Here is a 27,798-nt window from a genome sequence, read left to right as displayed (position 1 = left end):
TTACTCTTACTAAACGGAGTTGCTTTCTAGGCTTAGCTACAGAAAGCGCCTTCTGAGGTCCTCTGCCAAAATGCTAACTGTTGAATGTTGGAAAAGGTAGTCATTAGAACAGCTCTTAGTTGTTGAGTTCTGCCACATGCCAGGAGCTGCGAAGGGTTGTTTCAAATGACTCAACTGCAGTCCATGTGAGCAAGGTGTCCCATTTCATAGGGAAGGAAATGCAGGCTCAGAGATGTCAAAAACTTGCTGTGGTCAGGGAGCAGTTGATATGGGGACTTTGGTGGCTCAGTAAAGAATGTGTGCATTTCTTCCTGATGGGGAAGCAGCTTAACCAGTGTGACCAGATGGGACGGGACGGATGGGGGTGGGGCAGGGCTTGGAAGGACATTCTAGGAGCAGCTTATGCCACAGGGATGGAAGCTCCTTAGCCTGGCTTTGGAGAGAGCCCGAAGTGAGGCTCCTGCATAGCGTTGGAGGGTGATGGTTTCCTGTGATGAGACGGAGACTTGGATATGTTGTCCAGGAGTTTGGCCTCTAACTTGAATGTCAGTGTGTTTAAAAGCTTTGCCCTGAGGAGCTGTGGAGGATCACCCTTGTTTTCTCCACACTCACCAGAGCAGCTTTCGATCAGTTGTGTTTGCACGGGCTTTGGTGACAGATTTCTTTTGGAGAGAGGATTTCTTGGCCAGAAAAATAGTAATCCACTGCAGTTGGTGGGGGCTGTTGAGGTCTTGGAGCAGGGGTGTGATCTGACCAGTGTGGCTGCCCAGAGTTGAATCCACTGGGGCCAGGCTAGAGGCAAGGCGACCTGTTAATGTCACACAGATTCTGGCCTTTGACATCTGATCTGCAAAATGTGTTTCTGTTTCTGTTTAGTCATTAGACCTGTCTATTTTGAAGATGTCTGGCCCCATTTCCTGCCTCCTCCTGCTCCACAGAGCTAAGAGAACAGCTTAGAATTAATATTTAAATTTTGTTCTCTTTTAGACTGATTGAGGAGTTGAAGCTGTCTTTGAAGAGCAAAGAAGCTTTAATTCAGTGCCTTGAAGAGGAGAAATCTCAGATGGCATCTCCTGATGAGGATGTGTCATCTGGAGAGCTCCGAAGACTTTCTGCTGCTCTGAGGGAGGAAAAGGAGAGGGATACTGAGGTGAGGTGACCGGGCACCACGGGGGCAGATCCAAATCCTCTATGGGAAACGGACTGACCTTCAGTCTGGGTGCTTCATACATGGTCAGCTTCCAAATATGAGTTCCCGTGAGCAGAAACAGCCTTTGTCAGGTTCTGGCATTTTCTCCCTGCCTCACGTGAAGAGTTGATTAAAAAAATAGTCCTATGCCTGCTGGCCTGTTTCACCAGGTGTTCATCTGTTGCCTGGGGACTCTATTTTCATCCTTTGGGCTTTCTTAGGGTAAGACAGTGGTGCATTTTACTTGTCTGTTTTACCTTTGTGGTTAGCGGCAGGCTTGAGGCCAGCTTTGGTCTGAAACTTCAGAGGTGGTGGGGGAAGGGAGTAACCCCCTGCTGGGCCTGGTGGCATGGGAGGGGTTTATTGGACCACCTCATTCAGTCCTCCCAGCCACCTGGCCAGGTGGAGATCCCAGTCCCCTTGTTGAGTTTAGAACCAGGCCCAGAGGAGTTGTTATATTTTTTCAGGCTCCAAGAGGTGGGTAGCTGACCCCAAATCCTTAGACCAGTGCCCGACTCTAGGTGAAGAGGGAGGTCTGGGCCAAGAAGTGCAGGCAGGTCCTGGTTTAGACCTCCCATTCTTTAATTTATTTATTTATTTATCTATCTATCTATCTATTTTTTTTTCAGTTGTATATGGACAGAATACCTTTATTTTACGTATTTATTTTTATGTGGTGCTGGGGATGGAACCCAGTGCCTGACATGTGCTGGGCAAGCGCTCTACCACTGAGCCACATCCCCAGCCCCTAGACTTTCCATTCTTGCTGGAGCAAGGGTGGCTGCTGCCTGCAGGCATTCACGGTGGGCATGTTCTGGGTGCTCGTGAAGGGCTTGATTCCTTTATGGAGCAGGGCCTTTGTCTCTGTCCCAGCAGTGAGTTCTTTAGCCTCACCAGGAAATGACCTTGTCTCCTCTCCTCTTAAGCCTCCCTCCTGCTCCCTGGGCCTGTCCTTCAGAAGGCCCTCTCATTTTGCCCCATAGTCCCTTGGTTTATGGACTGTGGGCGTTGGTGATCATCCACTGTGGATTATCTTCAGGTTTTTCTTCACTCAAATCAGGTGGAACTTTGGGTGGGGCAGAAAAAAGGAGGGGACCCTTGACTTAATGAATCCCATAGCAATGGGGGAAAGTACGTACCCGAGGTGCTCATTCTACTTGTTCTAGGGAAGGTATTGTGGGTGGCGTCTCTGGTCTAATAAATACCCTTTTCTCAGGCTGCACAAATGGAGCATCAGAAGGAGAGAAAATATTTTGAAGAGAGGATCCAGGTATGTTGATGTTTTTAAAATTTATTGAAGATTTCTCCTATTCTTGCTTCTTGTTTTATTCCAAGTGTGATAGGCGATTCTGTGTCATTAGCTGTCAGTTATTGAATGCTCCTGGGTGCTCTTAAATACAAGAATCTTTAGAGGGAGTTTCTCAATCTTTTTTTTTTTTTTTTTTTAAATTTTTTTTTTTAGTTGTAGATGGACACAATACCTGTTCTTATGTGGTGCTGAGAATCGAACCCAGTGCCTCACATGTGCTAGGAAAGAGCTCTACCACTGAACTACAACTCCAGCCCTGAGTTTCTCAGTCTTTGCAGTAACTCTCTATAGACATTCCCATTTTACAGATGGTATCTGAAACTTGGAAAGGTGAGGTCACTTGCCCAGGATCCATAGCTGGGAAGAAGCATGGTGAGGAATCAGACCTGCCAGTCTCCATGGGCCCCCCAAGTCACAATAGCTGGTTTTGTGTTGTGCCCAGCAGCATAGAAAATGCTTTCATGTCCACGGCCTCATTTGATCCTCACAGCAGCCCAGGAGGGAGGCAGCAGTGATTATCTTTAGAAATAAACTCGCACTGTAAATGTGAAGTTCAGTTTACATCAAACCAAATTCTCTGCTAGCTTTTGTAGCATTAAGGAACGAAATTAATGATCTGTTATTTCCCCCCAAATAACCTGGTAGAGTTTCAAAGACTCTGATGTGACTGCATTCAGGTTTTGGAAGGCACTGGAGTTCTTCCCATAGGAATAGCTGTCATCATCTCAGCTGAGCTGATCCCCTTCCCTTCACCCAGCCCTGTTGCCCTGAGCAGCAGCACAGTAACTGGGAGCTGATCCACTGCGTTCAGCTCAACTTGGAAACATTAATCACAGGTTGACAGGAATAAGATAGAATAACTGCATTTGAGTGTGCTCTTAAAGATATATTTACAGTGCATTTTGGTTGCAACGCATCAACTTAGTGAATCTTTTTCTAATCTAATTTAGGCACTTCAGAAGGACCTGAGAGAAAAGGAAAGAGAAATTGCTACAGAGAAGAAAAATAGTTTAAAGAGGGATAAAGCCATTCAGGGCCTAACCATGGCATTAAAATCAAAGGAAAAAGAGGTATGTCTGATACACTAGAAGTGAGATTTTTCTTTATTAGTTTCTGTGACTGGCCTGTTCTACCCTGAATTTTTAGCTTTAGGTAAAAAGTTCATAAGAGAGCTGAGATAGCATAACAAGTGGGGAAAGAATCCTTTATTCGATTGGAAAACCTTTTGGTGTATCTAATCCAGTGCTGCCCAAGAAAAATATGTGTTAAACATTTAATTTAAATTTTCTAATAGTCACATTAAAAGAAATATAAAGAAATAAGTAAAATTAATTTTAATAATATGTACCTCCCAAACATTATCTTTTTGACATATAATCAATAAAACAAAGGTCATAATAAGACAGTTAGCATTTTTTTCCAGCACTAAGAGTTTGAAGTCGGTCCACACTCACCACAGTTCATGTGGCCAGTGACTGCCCTACTGATTTTTTGATGGCCAACAGAAAATTGAGATAAAGGAGTTGAGGGAGGCAAGCCTGTGACTGAAGCAGTTAAAGAGCCACCTGGTTGGTTGCCTTTGGGATCCAAGGAGGCGGCAGATGCTGTCTTCTTGTCATTAGAGGGATCAGTTGTGTCCCAGTGACTGTGCTAGGCCCCACATGGAGGAGAACCCCAGCTCTGTTCGTAAGTCCAGTGGGGAAGCAAGAGTGATAGGCGTTACTGAGGGATGTGCAGGGGCTGGGGAGGCAGAGGGTAGGGATGTTTCAAAGGAGGAGTGGGTATCAGCTGGGAAGGGCGGCAGAGACAGGGAGGCCATTTCGGACAGAGGGAAGACGGTCAAGTCATAAAAGAGCCCACTGTATATGTGTGGCACCAGAATCATGTTAGGGTTGCCGGAGCTTGGAGTGGAGAACTTAGGTGAGAGAAGCAGCTGGGGCCAGCCAGAGGAGGAGGAGCTACGCGCACTTGGCTGCTCAGGTGGCGTGCCACTGAGGGCACTTGAGCAGAAGGGTATGGTCCGTTTTCATTAGAGAGACCTCTGCAATTTGGAGAATTGTAGGAGGGAGAAAATGGAGGCAGATAGGTCAGTATCCCTGGTGAGAGTCTAGGAAGGCTGCGTTGCAGCAGCGGTCATGGCTAGGATAGGGAAGAGGGGTACAGTCAAGAAGTAAATTAGGAGTAATCAAAGATGAGAAAGATTAGAAATAAGGTTGAGGAAATCTGATGTTTGGATGTTGGACTTCAGAGAAGGGACAGTCAAGGGTGACTTTAGGTTGTCTGACTCGCATATCTAGGGACATGGGGGTGCCATCAACTCATGTCATAGTATAGAAAATGGAGTGTGACGGTGAGATGGGGCAGTGGAGGAGGTGATGAGCTGTTGGGAGATTACTGACCTTGAGGGGCCCTGGGCCCCCCAGGTGAGTTGTCCAGAAGGCAGATGGACCTGCAAGTCTAAAGCTTGGAGAGTGTTATTGACCTAAAGAGTTGACCTGGAGTTCCCTGTCTGCAGGTGGACATTAACATTCCAAGAGTTGACCTGCTTATCCAAGGAGAGAGTGGAGTGGAAAAGGAGGCTGAGGGTGGGACTGCAGGGGACTGCAGGATTTCAGGGACAGGGTCAGGAGTGCACAGAACAGGCAGCAGAAATGGTTGCAGGAGCAGGAGACTGAGCAGGAAACGGGTGCTAACGAAGCTAAAGGAATGCAAGAGTTTGAGTAACCGCCAGTGTCGGTTGCAGCAAAAGTTTGGCTCTAGAAATAGCAGCCACCATTCATATCTGTTGGGAATTCAGGGCCCAGCTCAAGCTGGGGCCGTCAGTGCCTTGAGGAACAGTTCTGGGTGCTGGCAAGGTACAGGGTGTGTTTGCGGGAGTTCATGGCTGACCCTAGGGCATAGGAGGGGGTCACTGGAAGATGAGGAATTCTGAGGCGAGGCAGGCCAGGTGGTTGGGTGGTCATCTCTGTGGACAGTAATAGTAGTAACACCTGCTGTGAGCTAAGCACCATTTGAGCAACAATGCATATTACCTACTTAACTCTAACAGCAGTATAGTCGAGTGAATGGTGGTACCTTCATTTTATTAAATACCTGAGGCGGGATAGCTTTATCAAGAAAAGAGGTTTATTTAACTCAGTTGTAGAGCCTGAAAATCCAGAATTGGGCAGCTGCATATGTTCAGCCTGTCTTGAGGACCTAATGGTGGTTGGTAGGAGCTTGGTCCAGAGGAAGAGATCACATCTCCAAACAGGAAGTTAGAGAGACTGGGGGTCAGAGTCCCTTCCAAGAGCATACCCCCAGTTGATGGAAGGACCTCCCACTGGGCTATCCCTCTTAAAGTACCCACCTTCCAGTATTGCCACACAGAGGACCAAGTTTCCAGCACATGAGTCTTTGAGGAACATACGCAAAACAACCGAAGTTGAGGGTATTGAGTTTCAAAGAAGTTAATTCATCTAGCTCATCAGTGGCCCAACTAGAAATCCCGCCCAGGTCTTTTCTGACCACAGAGCCCTTGTACTACATGATTGAGCAGGAAGAGCATTTGGGCTGAGAAGAGAGAGAGCACAGTTGTGTACTCGGCTCCCATTCCTTACTTTTTGCTAGGTTGAAGACCTTAACTCTGAAATCAAAGAGCTCAGTGCTGCCTTTGCTGAGGCCAGAGAGACCCTGCAGAAAACACAGGAAGCACAGATCCTGAAATTCCAGGTAAGTGTTTGCTTTGGTTTAAGGGGACGTTTACTCTCTCTCGCTGCTGGGAATTGAACCCAGGACTTCGGGCATGTTAGGCATGTGCTCTACCACTGAGCCACACTTCCAGCCATAGTGAATGTCAGGTGAGGTCAGGGCTTGCAGCTGAAGGGAATCTGGATGATTTGAATAAGGAGAGCTGTGGGTGGTCTTTAGTGATAGAATCCGCCCAGTCTGTGTAATTCTCTGCACAGAGAGCTTCTGTGCAGAGGGGAGCTTCTCTAGTCCCCTCCTCAATATGATAACAGTGACAGGTACTCTTGGAGTTGGAGTGCTGAGTTTACTCTGTGTCAAGTATTAGTGCAGTACATGTGGATTATCTCATTTAATCTCCCCAGCCCTGTGAGGAAGGTAGTTATCCTCTCCCTTGTATTTGTGAGGTTTTTTGAAACTCAGCAGGGCTGTGAAGCTTGTTTACTGCCACACAGCTGGCAAGTTGTGGGACCAGGATTTAAATGCAGTAATTGTGAATAACAGCAGGCTTTTATTGAACACATACTTTGTGCCAGGCCCTGCCAAGGGCTCACCATAGATTATCTCCGTCATCTGTCCAGCAGCTCTGTGAGGTAGGCACTGTTAATATCTTGTTTACTGCTGAGGAAGTCCAGGTTGACAGATGAAAGTAAGTAGCTAGGGTCCTCACGCTGGTAAGTTGATAAAGCGAGGGTGTGAGTCAGTCTCTTGCACAGCCTGAGCTTTTGCCTGCCATCCCGAACCTTCCCTCACCTGGCTGCTTCAGTCCTACCTGCTTCCTTCTGGGTTTGGTTCTAGGCCCTTTTCTTTCGCTAGCCCCCATATTGTACTGGAGGGACTCCTATTTTGTCCCCTTGGTCTTCCCTCCTTCTCCCCCTGATTTCAATTCTGTGCTTTTAGTCATTCAAGGATTTTCTTCCTACGTTTCTGGTATGGCGTCCCTCAGCACAGTAGGTCTGTGCTGCCTCAACTCTTCTTCCTCTCCCTGCCCCCGTGCTGCTTCTGTTCTAAGGTGGAAGTTAGAAGTTAAATCCAGGACAGTTGGATTCCTAATCTTCATATCCCACGCCTTATCTTCTGCAGAGCGTTGGTTCACAATAAGAATAATTGAAGTGATTTGGTTTAAATCACGGTATGCTAGAAGCGTAGATGACTCTCTGCTTTTGTGAATCTTGGACCTGCCCTCTCCCACTGTGTTGACAGTACTTGATGAAATGGAGCTGAAATTACATTTACACTGTTTTTTCTCCCCTGCTTAGAAAATAACAAGCTTTAAAAGCTGAATCCTTGGGAAAACCATCCAATTTTCCATTGCTTAAGAAAAAAAATATATATGGTGGCAATTGATAGCCAGAGACCAACATTCTTATAAGCTTTATGGTATTCTACTTATTATGTTAGGCCTTGAAGGAGAGAAAGGAGTCTTATGAATTTAAATGTTACCCAGATTTATTACATACAGTTATTAATTTAATAACCCTTAGTCCTAGTTGAAAGACGTTCAGAAATACCTTAAGTCTTGCAGTGCACAGGGCTCAGGGACTGTTGTTAAGTCCTGAGGTTACGGGCTGTTTTGGAGAACCTTCTTGAAATCTTTATCTAAGAAGATAGTGTGTTTGTGAATGGTAGAGAGTTTGTGTCAGGATTGAATACAAGTCTGCCTCCAGAGCATGTTTTTTTCTACTACTGTGTGTGAATAAATGTACCAGTACTCATATATTGATTTTTTGTTTGAGGGGTTTTCACAGACTGAATATTTTTCCATGTATTGGGACATTTGGATATCACATGTTCTGAAGTAATCCAGCATGAGTAGAGGAGCCAGAGTTCACAGGGCTGGCTTCAAGCCTGACATTGAAGTGCAGTAAGGGGTAGTTAAACTCTCGGAGTGGTTGCCCAGGCACAGACGCAGAGACATGAATTCTGATCCCAGGTATGACTCTGTGCATTGTGGGCTGCCCGGCACGCCTCCAAACCCATTTAAAAAAATGACTTCCAAATTGGAAATAGCATCCCTCTTCCAGCTATTAAAAGTGAAATGCACAATGTAGGAAATTTATTTTTACTTTTAAAAATTATTCCTTTTTTGGGTAATGAGTATTGATCCCGGTTTTTTTTTTTTTTTTTTTTTTTAAACCACTGAGCTATATCCCTGGTCCTTTTAATTTTTTATTTTGAGGCAGGGTCTCACTAAGTTGCCCAGGCTGGCCTTGAACTTGTGATCCTCCTGCTTTGGCTTCCCAAGTTGCTGGGATTACAGGCCTTCTTGTTTTTTCTTTATCTAACATTCTTGCCAAGGTAGTATAGATAGAGCTACTGTCTTTTTTATTTTGAGATACTTGAGTCACATGTGGTGTCGATGTCTGTAAATTCTTTACTCGATTATCAAAGGTAACATCGCCTCCCAGGTCACACAGCTGAAGCTGGCCTTGAACCCAGGGCTCTGACTCTCCCTTTTGTGCTCAGCATGTTTCCACACAGTCGGCAGGAGTGATTTGTTTAAGATTATATTTGACCTTCAGTTTCTGACCATGGTTAATGGGACCAAATGTTTGCCAGTGAGCATCATTCAGGCTAAGGTGGAAAGCCTTCCAGAGAAGTAAATCAAAAAGCCGTTTAGGGAAAATTCATCGTGGGCAGTGTTATGAAATGAATAGAATCAATGCACTTGAATTCTTTTGGGCTTAGATTTTTGAAGAAGCTTCACCATTGTTATTTATGTGGAAGTTCTGCAGAACTTTCATCAGTTGATAATAACTACTAATATCAACCATGTTTAAAAAGTGCCTAACTGATGTTGCTGTCTGTGATCTCCACCCCTGCCTCCAACTCATTCTCCTTGTTTCTGGTGTTAATTGGAATCCTCACTGGTTCCGGCAGGATAGTGTAGTATTGGGGAAAGAAGACGGTCTCTGAGTCATTTGAAATCCCAGATCTAATTGCTGTGGTCTGAAGACAGACTAGTCAGTTAGTAGTTTTGAACTTGTTATTTAAATGGGCACAGAAATGTGTACTTCACAGTGGGTATGAGAAAGAGAGATAGAATATATGTAAAAGTGCTTGTTTAGCTCCTCTTATAAAATCAGTGCTTAATAAAACAAAAATAAATCAGGGCCTAATAAAGCACAAAAAGGTAACTTTTAACTGTCGTTCCAGAGGAACATTTTCTAATCATTGTATACTTCCTTTTATTTGTTGAGTTTTAAACATTTTTGGGGGTGGGGTTGCTGGGGAATTGAACACTGGGGTATTAACCAAGGAGACACATCCCTAGCCCTTTTATTTTTTATTTTGAGACAGGGTTTCACTGAGTTGTCAGACCTGCTAATTTGCAGAGTCTGGCCTTGAGCTTGCAATCCTCCTGCTTCAGCCTCTGGAGTTACTGGGATTATAGGAGTACATTACCGTACGTGGATGTCATAGACATTTAAAAATATTTTGCCCTTATGACCTAGGTTTCCCACTCTTTATTATTTCAAAAAAATAAAACCAGAAACTTTTATAAACTTTTATGTTGCAATTTGATTGGTACTCACTCTCATTTCATGTTGCTCTGTGTCAAATAAGCAGTTAGGGAACATAGGCCAGATGCCTGGGCTTTAGGTGGACTGCAAACAGCTGAGGTCTGAGGCCCCCAGGTTCACTGTGCTTGCAGTTTACTTCCTGCACAACTGGGTTGACAACCTGAACAGCTAAGACCTGGAAAGGCCAAGAAGCTGGGGCTATTGTTTGAGTCTGAATTGTGACTTTGAAAACTCAACTGTCAGTTTCCCTTTGAATTCTTAATTTCAAGTATTAGTTTAAGACAGATTTATTAAAAAGTTTTATTTTCTCCTGATTAGAAGATTATGCATGCTGCCTCCACCCCGCAACTAGAAAGAAGAAAAGGAAAAAAAAAAAAAGAGAAATTTGGAAATCACCCCACCCAATATTGATGTTTTAATGTTTTTCTTCTAGACTTCTTCTATGATAGATTTTTTAAGATCATTAAAATTGGGTTTTTCTTTTTTGTATAACACTGTAACTTGGAAATATTCCCATGTTATTGATTCTTTGTAAATGTAGTCTTCAGAGTTCATTGTGTATATTCATCATACTTTATTTTTGCATATTTAGGGTTTTTTAAAAATTTTTTACCCAGAAGCCAGGAATCATATTGTGAGAAATGTAAATAAATAAACCCTAGATGGACAGATTATCTACATTGAGTACATGTATATAGTATAAACACATTCACATTCATCCCAGTAATTCCATTCTTTGAATTGAATCTCAGAAGACCCCAAAATATGGAGGGTTATATACAAAGTCATCATAGAATTGTTACTGAAAGCTCAGGGTTATTTTTATTTACATTCCTCCCAATATATTTCCTGGCTTCTGGGTGTTACCAAAAGCTTGATCATTGTCCCCGATGCCAACCCAATAATGAGGACACAGTTTTGAGAAAAAGGAAAAAGAAGTTTTATTGCTTTGCTCGCAAAGGAGAAACACAGGGACTCCTGTCCCAGAGGCTCAGATTATGCCTATCAGGGGGAACAGAGGATTTTTAAAGAGGTGATACAAAGGCTACATTCCACTTGTTCTCTGTCCATAGTTTTAATTCACTTGTTAATTTGGGAGACAGTCATTTCTGAGATCTTCTGGTGCCATCCCCAAAGTCTGAATTACTTTGTTCCTGTGGCGGGAGTGTGCTCAGGGATAGATAACTGCCTAGGATAGGGAAGAAAGGTAACCTGTTTCCCCTGAGATTAGGGAGGGGGAACGATTAGGGAGGAGCAGGGAGAGGGGAAGAGAAAGAAACATGTCCTTTAAAAATAAGTCACAGTGGCAGAGCAGCAAGGGCCATATATATCAAAGCATCAAGTGGACCAATGTTCCATAGTCAAGAACGACTGTGAAGAGTCCATTCACACAAGCTCATCAGCCTCAAGTTATCTCACTAAAACAGTCTTGCTTGATATCTGAGAACTTGTTTTAATTTGCTCTTCTTGATTATTGCTGGGTTAGGACCCGTCTTCTTTTCATGTTTGTGATCACGAATGTGTTTTTTCAGAATGAATACTGTATTAATGAAATAAAGATGTTCTTGATACATTTAACCCTTGGACCTTTGTGGAAATTATAGCCTTTCAAAGTGGCCTTGGAGGCTGGGGATAGCTCAGTTGGTAGAGTGCTTGCCTCTCATGTACAAGGCCCTGGGTTCAATCCCCAGCACCAGAAAAACAAAGAAACAAACTTTAAAGTGGCCTTGGAACTATCATCTGGCCACTCCTTGTCCTCCAGGTGATTCTGGATTTAAGCCATCCTAACATGCAAGTGCTTAGATCCATCACTCCTTTTCAAGTGAAGCTGTGAAGCTGCTGATTTTCTACCTTTTTAAAATGACAAATTGTTTTTTTAAGTCATTTTGAAAGTAACATGGCTCGGTTACCTCAGAACATTTGAAAATACAGAGAAATGAAGAAAAAATATATTCTCACCCCACTAGAGTTAGTTACTGTTAACATTTTATGCTTTTCCTTCTTCTGTTTAAAAATACTTCTTTTCACAAGTATGTGCTTTTCTTCATATCATATCAAAATGGTAAACATCCTGTAGTCCAAAATCTTCATATTGTTTATGCTTTGAAAACCTGAATGTTGTCTATGTTAATCTTTCTCTTTTCCTTGTTCCCCCAAGGCAAAAAAAGGAGCAGATTTCCTGGTTTGTTTAATGAGGCATGAAAAAGCAGCTCTTCCCCTCTCCCTCTCTTTCCAGGGCTCTGAAGACTACCAGGCTGCTCTGACCGAAAAGGAAGCCCTGTTGGCCGAGCTGCACTCAGAAAACCTCACCAAGAGCTCCGAGAACCACAGGCTGCGGAGGAGCATGAAGAAGGTCACCCAGGAGCTGAGCGACCTGCAGCAGGAGAAGGAAAGGCTGGAGAGGGACCTGGAGGAAGCCCGCTGCGAGGGGAGCAGGGGAGCCCGCACCATTCAGGTGAGGCGCCGGCCCGCGTGGTGCGTTGGGGCTGGGGTGGCGTGGCCGCTCGGGGTTGTGGGAGGGGTATTCGGTGCAGAAGAACCCCGGAAAATGGGAAAAGCATGCAGAAGAACGTCATTCAGCTTCCCACCTAGAAGCCACCAGTCTTCACTGTTTGTTGTTTCAGCCCTTTTAATTCTCTCTTTGCTTCTCACTGTTGGTATCAGGTGAAAACACAGTTTCTTTCCTACGCTCTTTTTATTCAGTGTTCATTCTTTGCAAGTTGCGATGCCCTGAATGTTCTTCAACAGTTTCCGCGTCCTGCGTCCTAGTTCATGACCCGGATGTGCTGCGGCGAGTTGAACTAGTCCCTGACTGTAGAGCTTTAGGTCGTTTCACTTTTTTGGCCTTGTAACGAATGCTGCAGCAAACATCTTTCTATGTAAATATTTGCATGAATAATATTTAGCCACTGATTGTTTTTGATAAAGGTATAATTACTGGGTCAGTGAATATTTTACAGACTTTTAGAGACTCAAATTGTTCTGGAACAAAGATTGTACCAGGTTTCTCTGTGTCATCTTTTTAAAAAGCTGCATTCCATTCAGCATTGGGTATTAGCATTTAAAAATTCTCTGTAAATTTGGTAGGCTTATTAAATTTCAATTATATCAGAATGTAAGTATTCAGCATCTTTTAATTTAATTCCTCCTGAGAGTCACAGCCAGATACATAGCCTTGGTGCAGACAGGCAGGATAGGGCCTGAATCTGAGTGGTCACTGACACTCAGGTTAATTGAATTACCTGCTCCAGAGCTTGGGGCAGGCAGTCCTTAGGGCAGAGGGCTCAGAAGAGAGCCGCAGGTATCACTGGCTGGTTCTTTGGGGGTTGCTTTTGGCAGGGCTGCCAGGATTAGGTTACAGTCCTAATGTTAAGACCATACAGAGAATTGAAGTATAAATGTTTCTGTATTTTAGTAACATTTTTAATAAACATTAAGAGAACAGCAATGGAAATTTAGAGAAATAAGAAAATGTTAGCCACAGTTTTACCACCTTGACAAAGCAACTGTTTACGGTTTTACACTTCACTGGGGGTGCTCCTGGGCTCTGTCTAATCAGTGGCTAAGCCCTGTTCTGAGCTTTTGGAGCACTTGTCTGTCATAGGCACCTTCTGCATTGTGTAGGCTCCAGAACGACCGCGCAGAATGGTGTATTCACTCACTGGTGGCTTTCATGTGATGACTCGATGATTTCCTCCTTTATTGGACACTTCTGCTGTTTAAATAATGCCACAGTGAAAATCTGTGGGTATAAAACTGTTTCTATTTGAAATCCTTTAGGCAGATTCTGAGGAGTGAGATTTCTAAGTCATATGGTGCAAATCTTTATGTTGATTAATTACACTGCCAGATATTAGTGCAGAGAACTGGCTCAATTCAGGCTGCCACCAGCAGTACTGGAGTATCCTGGATTGTTGCCTGCCATTTGCAGGCCTGTTTCCAAATTTGTCAGTGTTCCTGAACACCAATTGCATCACGTCTGGTTTAGCTGCTTGGGAAGGCCACAGAAGGTTTTACTTTTCTAAGGAATATGAAATCTTACACATGACAAAATGTAAGGCAGTTTAACATCTAAAGCTGATTCACGTAACTTACTGTATACTTGGTGCAGGAGATCCTAGTGGGCTGGAGTAGCCAGGGAGACCTCAGAGGAAATGACAGATGAGTTGAGAGAGAAGGGCAAGCCTGGAGTAGTGGGCCTTACAGATGAGGTAGAGAAAAGCCTGGCCAAGGTCCTTTATGGAGTTGAAGTTTTCACGATTCATTCTAATATTCTTCACTGTTGGATGACATTTTTTTGTTTGTTTAAAATAGCCTCCTGCCCTGTCATCATAAAAATGTTTGTGTGGTAAACTTTGGATGGTGGGGAGGTGGGGAGATACAAACACACGTGTATTTATACATTCTTGTATACATTACGTGCTTCTTTTTTTACTTTATCACTTGGTCAGCATTTGAAATCTCTCTAAAACGTGGTTGGCTCCATGATTCACTTATCTGCATAAACCCGGTGCTTCTAAAAGAATCTCGCGCTGCTGTTGTCATGAAGATGCATCCCTGCCTAACGTGCACATTTTCGTAAGGAAGTTGAAACATTTGGCAAGGACTGGGGGCAGCATGGTGTGAGAGAGGGGTTGGGGCAAGTACACACTGAGGGGGGCTCCTTGCAGGTGTCAGGGGCCCAGTGGAGCCAACTTTGGTGAAAGGGAAATGCATCGTCTTGCCTGGCGAAGCTGCTGAAAGGGCTGACAGTATCTGAGAGCTGGCTGCTTTTTCTTGCGTTGGTTAATTCCATGTCCAAGTAGTGAGACCCCTTGCTGCCAGCCCTGCTGGAATCACAGGTTGGAGGACTCTTACACTCCTCTGCCCCGCGGTCTTCCTATCAGGATGGCCAGGCAGGTGAGGTACTGAGAAGCCTAGCGTGGATCACGTGCCATCTGCTTTGGCAAGAGAGCATGTGTGCACACGTGTGCACCGTCATTGGCAGCCTTCTCTAGAGCCACATGTTTGGAGGGGATGAGCGGATGCCCAGAGAAAGCACTACTTGGTTGCTAGGCCCTGGGCAGACCAGAGCAACAGCTGTGCATGCCGAGTGCTTTCCTCAGGTCAGCGTGCCTGGGACTCAGCTTCCTGGCTTCTCGTCGTGACTCTCACACATCAAGTCCTACACATGTTTCTGACAGGATGATTTGGGCAGGGTTTCCTTCCTCTCACATATATATTGCATCCCAATGGTCGTGCACTTCACGTCTGGTTATGGGCTAAGAATTTGGCTGCGTCCATTTCACGAGAATGTGTTGCATCAGATTGTGGGGTGTAGATTATGGGGAGGCTTGCTGGGGTTCTGATTTTCCTTCCTGGTGGAGGATAGGCACAGGTGGAACATAACCTAACCTTGCATATTTCATCAACTATTTCTCTTTACTGGACTCTAATTAATTAACCAGACTGCCTCCCACTTGCCAGCTGCTACTGGTGTTCTTTTGGATTGAAACAATCAGACAAAAACCCAGACCTCTTAGTAGCCTCTCCTTCCCCCCTGGCAAAGCAAAGCGATCATTTATACATTTGGCAGTATTGGACACTTGTGCAGGCCCTCTCCTGGGCGTGGTCATAATTCCATAACAGAGTTAGGGACAAAACAGAGTTAGACTACCCTGGGAGCTCAGAGAAAGGAAGTGGCCCCCAGGACCAGAGAAGACTCCTGAGGAGAGTAACTTTGGAACTGGTTCTGAAGTTTGAGTTGAAGGTCAACAGATAGGTAAGGCAAAGGGGGATTTTATACTGAAGGCAAAGGTTCAGAGCTAGAAGAGAGTATGGTTGGTTTTGAGGAGTTGGGGCTGTAATGAAGGGCCATGGGCTCTAGGGCCATGGCAGGAGATTAACCTGGAGAAAAGTTGACTTTCAGAGGGACTGGGATACAGAGTTTGGGAGCTTGGACTTGACCTCTAGATGTGGAGCCCTGAGGAGGGGGTTTTAAGCAGAAGATTGACAGGATTGGATCTGCAGTTAGGAAAGACCAGTGGGCTGGATGTCCACAGGATGGATTGGTGAGGGACAGCCAGGACATGAGAAAATGAGAAGAGCTCTTGCCTTCACACATTAGCCAGGTCTGAGAGGCCAGAACGCCGAGGAGGAGAGCAGGAACCTGGCCCTGTGCAGTGGGGTGCACAGGTATGGCTCCTTGAGCTGGTGCACATTCAGAGCTTCCCTCGTGAGAACTTCCGTGCTTAGCTTTGGGTCTCTCATGTGCTTTCTTGAACTTCACGACATCCCACAGGTAGGATGAGGAAAACATTGTTAAAAAAAATGTCCAAAGCACAGTGTTGTTCTCAATCCATATTCAGCCCAGTTTTCAACACCTTCTTCAGTAGTGGAAGTGCTGTTCGGTGCTGGAAGTGCAGTAGGCATGAGCGTTAGCTGTGAGTCACACCTTGTAGTTGATAGTCCATTTTCTCATGTGTGGCCCATAGCCTTGTGTTTGGGCACAGTGAATGCTATTTCCATTTTGCAGATTCATCTGAGCCTCATAATTTCAGTGGCGTGACTATGGAGTTTCCCTAAGATGCCATGTCATGGCGGTGGTGAGCCATCAGTTAAGAACACTGTACTTTTGGCAGAAAGGAAAAGTTTTACATATTCAGCAGACCAGCAAATTATGTTCTCAAGAAAACCAACTTGATGTATTCTGATTATTTGAAGATTTGAAAATTGTAATTTGTTCCTTTCTCTGTTTCAGAAACATTCGTGAAAGTTTATAAAAGGTTGTGACATTAAATGTGATTAAAAATTGAGGCCTCAGGATCAAGGAAAAACAAGGGCGACTGGTAAAACAACAGCACGGAGCGAGTATGTGAAAACGTGTTCTGATGCTCTGTGCCGCTGAGGAGGGAACTTAAAATTCAGGTGGTGGCTCCTGGCAGGGAGAGTAAAAAGGGAAATTCTGTTACAAGGTCTCCAGTGCCTGCAAGACAAACATGTGAAGATGAAAGTGTTGCTTTTGCTGCCACTGGGGCCTGAGAGAAGAATCGCCTCTGGTGGGTTTCTGTAAGAGGACTGGCAGTGTACAGAGTCTTCCACAATCCCCACTCCATCAAAGCAGTTCTGCAGGGCTGGATTGGTGCTGTCCACATCACTGAGCTTGTACGCATTGAGGTTTTCAGTCCCTGGGACTGTATCTAGCTGTTTCCTGTTATTCTCTGTTCTTGAACAAGATCTTCAAAATCAGTTGGAAATACTGCAGCTGGGTTTATAGATGAGCTCTTACTTCAAGTCTGCACAGAAGACCATATTGGGTGGTCCTGGTCTCCATGACAGTCTACAAATTCTCTTTTGGATGTGATCAAACCATCCTTAGCTCATGCCAAAAGCATTTGTTGCCAGTCTTATTGTGCCAGGTCTTAGGCATTTGGGGGAGATAGTGCTTTTGCTGGAAGCATACTTCGGTTGGGAAGCAGATGGGTCAGTGCATCTGATCGTGCATGAAGAGGAGAAGTTGGGTCACAGGGGCCGGTCGCCATGCCTGTGATTGCAGTGACCCTGCCAGTTGGCTCCGTGTGGTTCTGGTGGAGATGCGCAGTTTGTTTAGCGCACATTCATTGAGTAATTGCAATGGTGTGGGCACATTATTGGGCATGGTGAGTACATGCTTTCGCTTTTACTTTACAACGAGAAAGGTCGAAAAGCGAGGCTCACAGATAGTCCCTTGCATTGTGCTGTACTCCTTGTGCCAGAGGACCCATATTGCTTTTAGGAAATTCAGGAGGCCTTTGCAAAAAGCCAAATGAAAACCCTGTATTCTCATTGTGCTCACGGTGGTGAAGTGTCCTAGCCTCATGAAGCAGGCGGAGATGCTGCTGGGATTTTCTCTTGCCTGCTCTCTCGTCTCTGACTTTGATGCATTATTTGACCCCAGAAACTTAAGACTCTTCCTTTTAGCATGACACATTTTTTGAATGTGTGTGTTTGGTGAAGGGTGAGAGAGCTCTTTATCTTAGATTGCCAGATCTGGCTCAGGCGCTCGGTGTTCTATGATGAGGAGGAAGAGGGAAGCATAGTCCTCTTGTCTTTCTGCACTGCAGCCTATGTGAGGCCTCAGCTGAGCTGACACCTCCAGACATCTTATAATGCTCTCATCTGTTACAGGGCCTGTTGTCTGCTACCTTGACGAGTGTGTGCTTTAGTTCCTGGGCAGTTGGCCCCATGGGATGTATTTGTTGGCTAAAGCCCCCAAATCTTATTAAAGTTGTACCTGCACCCCGCTGGCTATCCCATGTGCTTTCATGGAGTGGTTTAACTTCAGTGAGTTCAGCCTGAACCCCTCTAGTTCGCATATCGCTCATTGTTGGATGACTTCAAAGGACATTGGGATGGCATTTAGTACATCTCTTGGAGAACCGTGATAAAATGTGGTGGCACCAGAGACAGTGTCTCAGGTGGTTGGTTAGGCTGAGAGTACAGAATTGTGGTGGTGTATTACCAAGCTCAGACTCTCTCCTGTTGTTTCTTAAATCAGATGTGAAGATTTTAAGTTGGCATCCTTGTAGAATAATGTGCAGTTTAAATGAACTGTGTTGGAAGAAGTTCTGTCCCTGACAATTCCAGTTTCTTATAAGACAGCCTGAACGCAGAGACACTGGAGTCATGCTGGATTTGAGTCCTGGCTCCGTCACTCACACACTGCCTTTCTGAGCTGTGGCATCCATTTCTTATCAGGAGAACACGGATTAGTTGATGGGGTGTAGCCCTTAGCATAATACGTGGCACATCATAAGTGATCAATGAATGGAGAGATACAGCGATTTTAGTAGATTTCTTTGGAGTAGTGTAAGTCAGTGTGGATTTGAGTTGGAATTGCAGCTTCCCTTAGAGGTGCTTAACCTCTATGCCTGCTACTTAACCTCTCAAAATGAATGTTTACTTCCCTAAAATGTGGTTGATTTTTATCTATGTTAGCATTAAACAAATGAGTAATACAATTTAACACATGAGAAAATGCCTGCTGTGATCCTGCCTGGTACAGAGAAGTAGACGCTCAGCTCGATCAGATTGCTTCTTTCCTGTTTTCTTGCTGTTAATTTTGTTGCAGGTGCTGGCTTGGGACTTTGAATGACAAACCACTGCCTGTGAGAATCTACTGGACACTGTTGGTTAATAAATATGGTCTGCCCTTTACCAGTCAAGTCGCCAAGCTATACGTTTCCTCCTTGATCAACACTAACCTCTGCACTGAAGAAAGTGCAGTCTGTTCCTGTCTAGCCGATTGATCCCACCAGCAAGAGGGTCAGGATGCTCTTGGATTGAGAGACTTGGGAGTATCTCAGTGGCTCATGCGTGAGGCTGCTGTGATTTTAAAAGACTGTCCCCATCATTTTTCCTGAGGAATTGCTGTAGTCTCCATGGGGTACAAACAGGGAGACCTTTCCTTATCGCTCCTTATTTTCTTGTTTCTGTGCCAGGCTCTGTCCTGGGCACTGGGAGAACTGGACTGAATCAAATAGGCAGTCTCTGAAGGTATCTAGTGGGGAAATGAAATAGAAATGTGGACAGAGAACTGTTTAAAATGTAGCATGGTGAGTGCTGATAACAGGATGGACTAAATGCTTTGGGAGCGCTGAGATTGGAACTATGCTGAGACCAGAGTGGCGAGGAAGGCTTCAGGGAGGAGGTGGATTTGAGCTGGGACTTGAAGGATAAGGACCTGTTTTTCCCAGTGAGTGGGAGGTAGAAAGCATTCCTGGTGGAGGGAAGGCCTATGCCAAGGCTTGGGCATGAATGAACCTGGCACTTGGGGAAGAGAAGGTGGGGGCTGGAGGAGGGGCAGGTACCCTTGGTGCATCTTGCAGGTGGGGCCTGCCCAGTTTGAACTCCAGCTGCTTTGTTTCTTCTTCCCGGGAGTTCTGGGGAAGTCTGCATGGAGCCACCTGCTCTGAACTTCTGCAGTCTGTGCAGGTGGCGCCAGCTAGATGAGGTGGTTGCCAGCTCTCCGTGGCAGGACTGTCTCACTCCAGTGGCTTCCATTGTGGTTTTTAAAAAAATCATATTAATTCTTTGTTGAAATGAACTCTTATGGAGAGAAAGCCTGAAAATGGAGCTGCACAGGGCGAAGTGGGGTAGGAGGCCTGGCATCCTCTCTGCTTTCCCTTGGGGACCGTTACTGCCACAGCCCAGGAGCAATGAGGCTCCACAGAACGTGGCTTGAACACCATGTCTTGAACTGATTCTGGAAATTCTTCTCACATCATCGAGTACCTGTACCTCATTAAGATTTTGGAGAAATTTCCTTTGTATATTTAAAGGTGACCACTGAGTGCTTTGACAGGCTTTCTCACAGTGAAACCTGATAAGGTGGAAATTTGATGGATGAGAACCTTCTCATTCTCCATCTGGCCAGAGATAAAACGGACTAGCTGGCTGGAGAAGGAAGTGTGATGGCCTGGCTTTTCATTTCTAATGCAATTCTAAGATTGGAGGGATATTTTATTTTTCAAATAATCCACTTTTTAAAACCAGCCCATCTGCTGTAAGAGAGCCCTGATATGCAAAGGCAGCTCTCAGCTTAGTCTTGGCCCTGAGTGCACCTAGGAATCTTCAAGGAAAATCGTCTATTAGTGTAGAAATTCACACCTGTCAGTCAGTGACCTCATGCAGATCTTGCCGTGGCAGCTCCTGCTGCAACTCCTGCTGTAAAGCAGGGTGGGAGTCTGATGAAGGGTAGGGATTTTCAAACTTTTTCTAGTAACCCTTGTTCATAAGCCAACAAAACAGTTGCACCCAAGGGGCTCTGTAGATATCTTAGTATTAAAACCAAATGTGAATTTGTATGCTCTTCCCCATGCCCACTGTATCGATTTCTGGAGGGGGCCCAGGAACATGTAGTTAGGTGATTCTGCTAGCCAGCAAGGTGTCAGAGTCCCTGATCCTTGGATTTCTTGAACTCAGTTTGAAATACCACTGGAGTGATAAAAAGAATGCATAATAGGCAGGTTTTATTTTTATTTATTTTTTTATTAATTTTTGTTTTTTCTTATTAACACATATTGTGCAAATTAAAGGGATTCACTGTGATATGTCCATACTGTGCACGTCATGCACTGATCTAACATTAACCCACTGTGTCTGTCAACCCTTCCGTTACCCTGTCCCTGCTCTTCACCTGCCCTTTCCCATTCCTTAGTAATCCTTGTACTTCCTCTCAAGGTTTTTATTCTTTAGTTTCCACATATGAGAGCTAGCATGTAGTACCTGTGTTTCTGTGTCAGGCTTGTCTCACTTAACATGATGTCTTCCAGTTCCCTCCATTCTACTGCAAATGATGGGGTTTCATTCTTTTTTTTTTGGCACCAGGCATTGAACTCACATTCACCCACTGAGCCACATCCCAGCCCTTTTTTGTGTTTTTTTTTAGAGACAGGGTCTCATTGAGTTGCTTAGGTCCTCATTAGGTTTCTGAAGCTGACTTTGAACTTGCGATCCTCCTGCCTCAGTCACCCCAGCCACCAGGATTATGGGTGTGTTCCACTGCCTCTGGCTCAGGGTTTCATTCTTGATGCTGAGTAATACTCCATTGTGTATTTATTGTACAGTACTTTCTTTATGCATTCATTTGTTGACAGGTACCTAGGCTGATTTCATATTTTGGATACTGTGAGTAGTGTTGCAATAAACATGGATGTGCTGGTGCCTTTTTTATACACTGACTTCGTTTCTTTTGGATGCGTCTCCAGACATGGGATAGCTAGATCATATGGTCATTCACTTTAGTTTTTTAAAATTATAATTATCAGTACATATTAATTACAGAAAGTAATGGGTTTCTTTGTGACATTTTCATAATGCATGTAACATAGCGTGATTATGTTCACCCTCCCTGTTGCCCTCTTTGACGGTGTTTCTCCCTCTCCTTGACCTCCTCTCCCTTACCTAAGAGCCCCCTTCTACTTTCATGTCATCTTTTGTCCCCACTAGATTCCATATCTGAAAGAAAGTGTGCAGTGCTTGCTTTGAGTCTGACTTACTTGCTTAACATGATGGTCTTCACTTCCATTCATTTCCTTGCAAATGATATGATTTTGTTTTTCACTCTGACTGAATAATACTCCATTATGTGATTATACCACACTTTCCTTATCCTTACATCCATTGATGGCGTCTAGGTTTATTATATGAGGTGGCCATTGTAGATAGTGCCTTGATAAATATGGATGTGCACATACCTCTTTTATATGTTGATTTTGATTTCTTCTGGTATATACTCATGAGTGTGTGGCTGGATCATATGGTAAATCTATTTTTTAGTTTTTTTGAGAAACTTCCATACTGTTTTCCATGGTGGCAGTGCTGATTTGCATTCACAGCAACAGTGTGTGTCCTTTTTATCCTCTTCCTCACCAGCATTTGCTAGTTTTTGTTTTCTCATTGTAGTTTTGACTTGTTTCCCTGATGGCTAATGATTTTGAACATTTTTTGATGATATTTATTGGCTATTTGTATTTCTTCTTTTGGGAAGTGTCTATTCAGATCATTTCCCCATTTTTTAAAGTTGAATTACTTTTTTTTTTTTTTTTCAGTTCTTTATATATTCTGGATATTACTCCTCTGTCAGATGAGTAACTGCCAAAGGTTTCCTCCTCTCTGTGGGCTGTCTCTTCACTCTTGTTTCCGGTGCTGTGCGGAAGCTTTCTATTTTGAGGTAATTCCATTTGTCAGTTTTTGCTTTTATGTCCTGTGCTTTTGGAGTCCTATCCAGGAAATTGCTATCTCTGCCAATATCTTAAACTGTTTCCTCTAGCAGTTTCAGATGTTACGTTAAGGTCTTTGATCCCTTTTGAGTTGACTGTTTTTATGCCACATGAGGATTAGGGGTTGAGTTTCAGTCTTCTGCATGTGGAATCCAGTTTTCCCATACCATTTGTTGAAGAGACTGTCCTTTCTTCGATGTGTGTTTTGGGCGCCTTTGCATGAGACACTTGGTTGTAGATGCATGGATTTATTTCTGGGTTCTCTATTCTGTTCCCTTGCTGTGTCTGTCTGTTTTTTTTTTTTTTTTTTTTTTTTTGGTGCTGGGGTATTTGCACCCAGGGCCTCATGCATGCCAGGCAAGCATGTTGCCACTGAGCCACATCCCCAGCCCAGTGTGTCTGTTTTTATACCAATACCATACTGTTTTTGTTACTATGGTCCTGTAGTATGTCTTGAAATCAGGTACTGTGATGCCTTTAGCTTTATTTATTTATTTATTTATTTTGCTCAAGATTGCTTTGGCTATGTGGGTTCTTTTGTGCTTCCATATGAATTTTAGGATTTTTTTTCCTAGTTCTCTGAGGAATGTCATTGGTATCCTGATGGTGATTGCACTGAAACGGTAGATTGCTTTGGGAAGTATGGGCATTTTGATTATAGCAATTCCTCCAGTCAACGAACATGGCAGATCATTTCACCCTCAGTGTCTTCTTAAGATTTGTCTTCAGTATTTTGCAGTTTTTATTGTAGAGGTCTTTCACTTCCTTGATTAAGTTTATTCCTAGGTATTTTATTATTATTATTTTTTTTGTGGTTCCTGTGAATAGGATTGTTTTTGTGATTTCTTTCTCTGCAAAATCATTATTGGTTTATAGAAAAGCTACTGGTTTTTGTGCATTGATTTTTATCCTATTACTTTGCTGAATTTATCAGTTCTGATGGTCATTTGGTGGAATCTTTGGGTTTTTCTCTGTATAGAATCTCATCATCTGCAAACAGGGATAATTTGACATCTTCATTTTGTATTTATATGACTTTTATTTCTTTCTCTTGCCTAATTTCCCTGGCTAAAATTCCTAATGCTATATTGAATAAGAGTAGAGAGTGCACTTGTTTTGTTCCTGATCTTAGGAAATGCTTTCAGTTCTTCCCCATTCAGTGTGATGTTGGCTGTGGTCTGTCATATGCAGCCTTCATTATGTTGAGGTCTGATTGCTCTATACCTAATTTATTCAGGGCTTTTATTATGAAGGGTACGTTGAGTTTTATCAACTGCTTTTTCTGCATCTGTGGAGATGGTCATATGATTTATATTCTTCATTCTATTTATGTGATATATTGTTTATTGATTCATGTATGTTGAACCATTCTTGCATCCCTGGAATTAAACCAACTTGATCATGGTGTCTGATCTTTTTGATTTGCTGTTGAATTTGATTTGCTAGTATTTCGTTGAGGATTTTGTGACTCTACTCACCAGCGACATTGGTCTATTCTTTTTTTATTGTGTCCTTGTTAGATTTTGGTACCAGGACAATGCTGGCTTTGTAAAATGAGTTTGGAAGTATTCCTTCCCTTTCAATTCCATGGAAAAGTTTGAGAAGCACTGCTGTTAGCTCTTTAAAAGTTTGGAAAAATTTGGCAGTGAAACCATCTGGTCTTGGATTTTGCTTTTCTTGGGAGGCTTTATTGTTGATTTGATCTCATTATTATTATTTTTGGGTGCTGGGGATTGAACTCATTATTTGTTATTGATTGTTATGGTTTAGATATTGTGTCTTCAAAAAACTCCTGTGTTAATGCAGGAGTATTCAGAGGTAAAATAATTAGATCGTGGGAGCGGTAACCTAATCAGTCCATCCTAGTTCGAGTGGACTGCCTGGGTGGTAACCGCAGGCGGGTGGGGCATGGATGGAGGAGGTGGGTCACTGGGGGTGTGCTGTGGAAGGGTGTGTTGTTCAGTTTCCATGTATTTATATAATTTACCAAACTTCTCTTGCTGTTGATTTCTAGTTTGATTCCATTGTGATAAAAACGGTACATGATACGATTTCAATTTTTTGAAATTGTTAAGACTTGTTTTGTACCTTAATTATGGTCTGTTACAGTGAAAGTTTCTCGCACTGATGAAAAGAATGTGTATTTGCAGCTGTTGGATGAAAGGTTCCGTAAATGTCTGTTAAGTCAGCCTTACTTGATATATATAGTAATCTCGGTTGGCACTTCTTTTCTTTAAGGACTTGAAATATATCATTTCATACCTTCTGACCTGTAGGGTTGATGCTGAGGAATCTGCTGTTAGTCTGATGGGGTTGCACTGGAATGTGAATTGGCGCTTTTCTCTAGCAGATTTTAAAATTCCTTCTTTTCGTCTTACACTTTTGACAGTTTGGCTCTAACGTGTGTGGTGAGGATCTTTTCTGGTCATGCCTGTGTGAGGTTCTGTAGGCCTCCTACACCTAGATGCCCATGTCATTCCCAAGATTTGGGAAGGTTTCCATTATCATTTCATTGAGTAGGTTTTTTGTGGCCTTAACCTTCATTTCTTCCCCTTAGTTAGCTAATGATGCAGATGTTTGATTTTTAATGTTATTCCAAAGATTTTGAATGTTCCCTTTACCCCTTCTTATTTTTATTTCTGTCTGAATGTGTTACCTCAAAAGACCCGTCTTTAAGCTCTGATATTTCTTCTTCTGCAACTTGGTATAGTCTGTTGTTGAGACTTTCAACTGAATTTTTGAATTCTTCATTTCTGAGATTTCTGATTGGTTCTTTTTCAGAATCACTATGTCTGCTGAATTTCTCGTTTATGTTATCTTGCATTATCTTCCTATATTCACTTAACTGTTTATCTGTGTTCTCTTGGATCTCTTCGTTTTAAGAATCATTCTTTTGGATTTTTTTAACTGGAAGTCAGACATTTTGATAACTTTGGAATCTGTTACTAGAGAGTTATGATCTTTTAGAGGTTAGACTGGGTTTTAAATCCTTATTCCACCACCTTTTACCTGATAGTTAGGTTAAGTGGCTTGAACTCTTTGAACTTCAGCACTCTGCTTGATAAAATGGGTATAACCAGAATATCCGCTTCTTAGGGGTGTTGTGTGAGTTGAATGAGATCCTGGGTAAGTGCCCTGCACTCTTCTGAATGCTGTAGAGTTTTGCAGACCACATTGGTGGGTGGTGTTTTGGGAGGATGCTGGCCAGGGCCAGACTACTCAGGGAGGGCTTTGTGGAAGAGATGGCCCTTGGGTTGGGCCTTGAAAATAGTATGCCACCATATCTAGGTGTAATTGGTGAGAAATTAATGACATTTTTTTCCAGGTGGAGGGCACTGAATAGACACAGAACCTGAAAAGTGTGTGAATAAGTGCAGGTGAAGGGACTGGTTGGAGATCAGGCTTAAAGATAAACTGGAGCCTCTGCAGGAGTCTGGAAGGAGCTGCTCACTATGAGGGCTTTGTTCTACGGTTATCTGGAGTCACTGAAGGGTTCTGTGCAGACACGAGGATCAGAAGTCACAAGTGATTTGGCGGGATAAACCCGAGGCAGGGAGACAGTTAGAAGCTGCATGGTCTCCTGGTGAGCTGCTATCTGAAGGCAGTGGCAGCTGGATGCAGGGAAAGAAGGGACCCAGTGAGTGATGGGGAGGGGTGCTTTGTCTCCCGATACTGCAACTTCTACCCTTTCTCCATTTGGATACAGCCTGAAGTGGGGAGCTACTAATCATATTCAGAGTCCAGGATATTCATTGGGCCGTCCTTGTTAATGAGGGGTGCAGGTGTTTACTGTATATTCAGGCAAGAACCTAGGTTCTAGATTTGTTTCTTTCCTCTTCAGGAATGTGGCAGGCTGACTTCCTCATTCCTCAGTCTTCCTCTTCTATCCAATCGCGTAATCCAATTAGGAAACCCCATTAAGGTGCACACACTCCTCCAGGAACATAGCAATAGCAGCAACGCCTCAAATCTTAAATTTTATAAGAAAGTTCAGCTTTGGATTTGAAATTGTCAGAGTTGTACTTCAACTTCTGTTCTGCTGTTGCTTCTTAGGTATGGCCCCTTTGGTAACTCTGGGATGGTAGGAGGGGTGATAGAGCAGGTCTGAGGCTCTTGGACATGAAGAGCTCTGAATCCTCACTTTTCCTCTCTCATGTGCTTTCCACCCAGCGTGTGCTGTGCTGAGGTCTGGGTGACCCATTGGATGATAAGGTGTGTGTGAGGGGGAGACCCAAGCACTGAACCCTGTGGCCTTTGGAGGAAACCAGGGTGGGGAGAGAGGGGGTGAGACAGCACCATTTGCCCTACCCCGCCTCTGGGCTGGGCACCTGTCCTGCATTCTCCCGTTTGACCTTCAGGACCCTAGGAGCCCGCATCACTATCATTTCTGGAAAGGAAATACTCATAGAAATTTACGTTCCCTACCTGTGGTCCCACAGCTGGTTAGCAGGAGAGCCACGATTCAAGGCCAGGTCTGTCTGCCTTCACAGCCCAGGAATATTGAAGTAGAGTTGGGGAAACAACCCGAGATCATCAGTTATCAGTTCTGATTGTTTTGCTCAGGTAAGACATGCCATGTCCATGCCGCCCCAAAACATTTATTATGACTCCATGGGCTGCAAGTACAGGAGCCCTCAGCTGTCTTTGTGTTGCCATGGCAGCCGCGCCTCCTCAAGGCCACCTCTGAGCACACCTCCTCCCTTCCCAGTGGCCTCTTTGCGTTGAGCCTTGTCTGACTGCTGTTCATAAGAGGTGCAGCATCCTTGTCCTGCCTGTTTCATTTGGAGGAGGGCCTCAATGTCAGTCTGGATATTCCATCAGCCCAAGTCCTTGAGAAATTAAAAAGTTCGCTTGGGATATTGGAATTGTTGACCATGAAAGCCCAGGTCACAGGCTGGTTTTATACTTCCTTCAGTCTTAGCAATAGTGCAGTTGGGTGGAAAGAACACAGAATTTGGGGTCATGCTAGTTTGGTTTTGAATTTTAGCATTAGAAATCATTTGTAAAGTTTTGGCAAAATCTCTCAATCTCTGTGAGCGTCAGTTTCCTTTCTGTAAAAGCAGCATTAATGGTACTTACCACACAGCATTCATTGAGGTTTGAGTGATTTCATGGAAAAAGCCTCGGCGCAAGCTGGGCTGTCACTGGTGCTCAGAAAATGGTGGTTTCTATTACAACGATTTAAAAGGAGAGACGGTTTGTACTCATGGGTGTATTGAATTTCCTCAAGACTGATGATGTGCGGGTCCTGTCCCCAGAAGTATATACATGGACAAATTTGCATAGGATCCCAGGGTCCAGTCAGTGGAC

General features: G+C 43.8%; 1 protein-coding gene across 1 annotated transcript in view; it reads left to right on the top strand.

Moving 5' to 3' along the window:
* The window catches only part of CDK5RAP2 (CDK5 regulatory subunit associated protein 2), a 178,385-nt gene that overhangs the window by 47,992 nt on the left and 102,595 nt on the right, over positions 1-27,798 (top strand). Inside the window, 5 exon segments of the mRNA XM_079112477.1 lie at positions 988-1,150; positions 2,406-2,459; positions 3,449-3,568; positions 6,108-6,209; positions 11,985-12,203. Coding sequence (XP_078968603.1) covers positions 988-1,150; positions 2,406-2,459; positions 3,449-3,568; positions 6,108-6,209; positions 11,985-12,203 — 658 coding nt within the window.

The sequence above is a fragment of the Sciurus vulgaris genome (assembly GCF_902686455.1).
Source record: "Sciurus vulgaris genome assembly, chromosome: 15".
NCBI classification, from domain to species: domain Eukaryota; kingdom Metazoa; phylum Chordata; class Mammalia; order Rodentia; family Sciuridae; genus Sciurus; species Sciurus vulgaris.
Note: the sequence above shows the minus strand (reverse complement) of the source record. Positions and strands in the feature narration are given on the sequence as shown.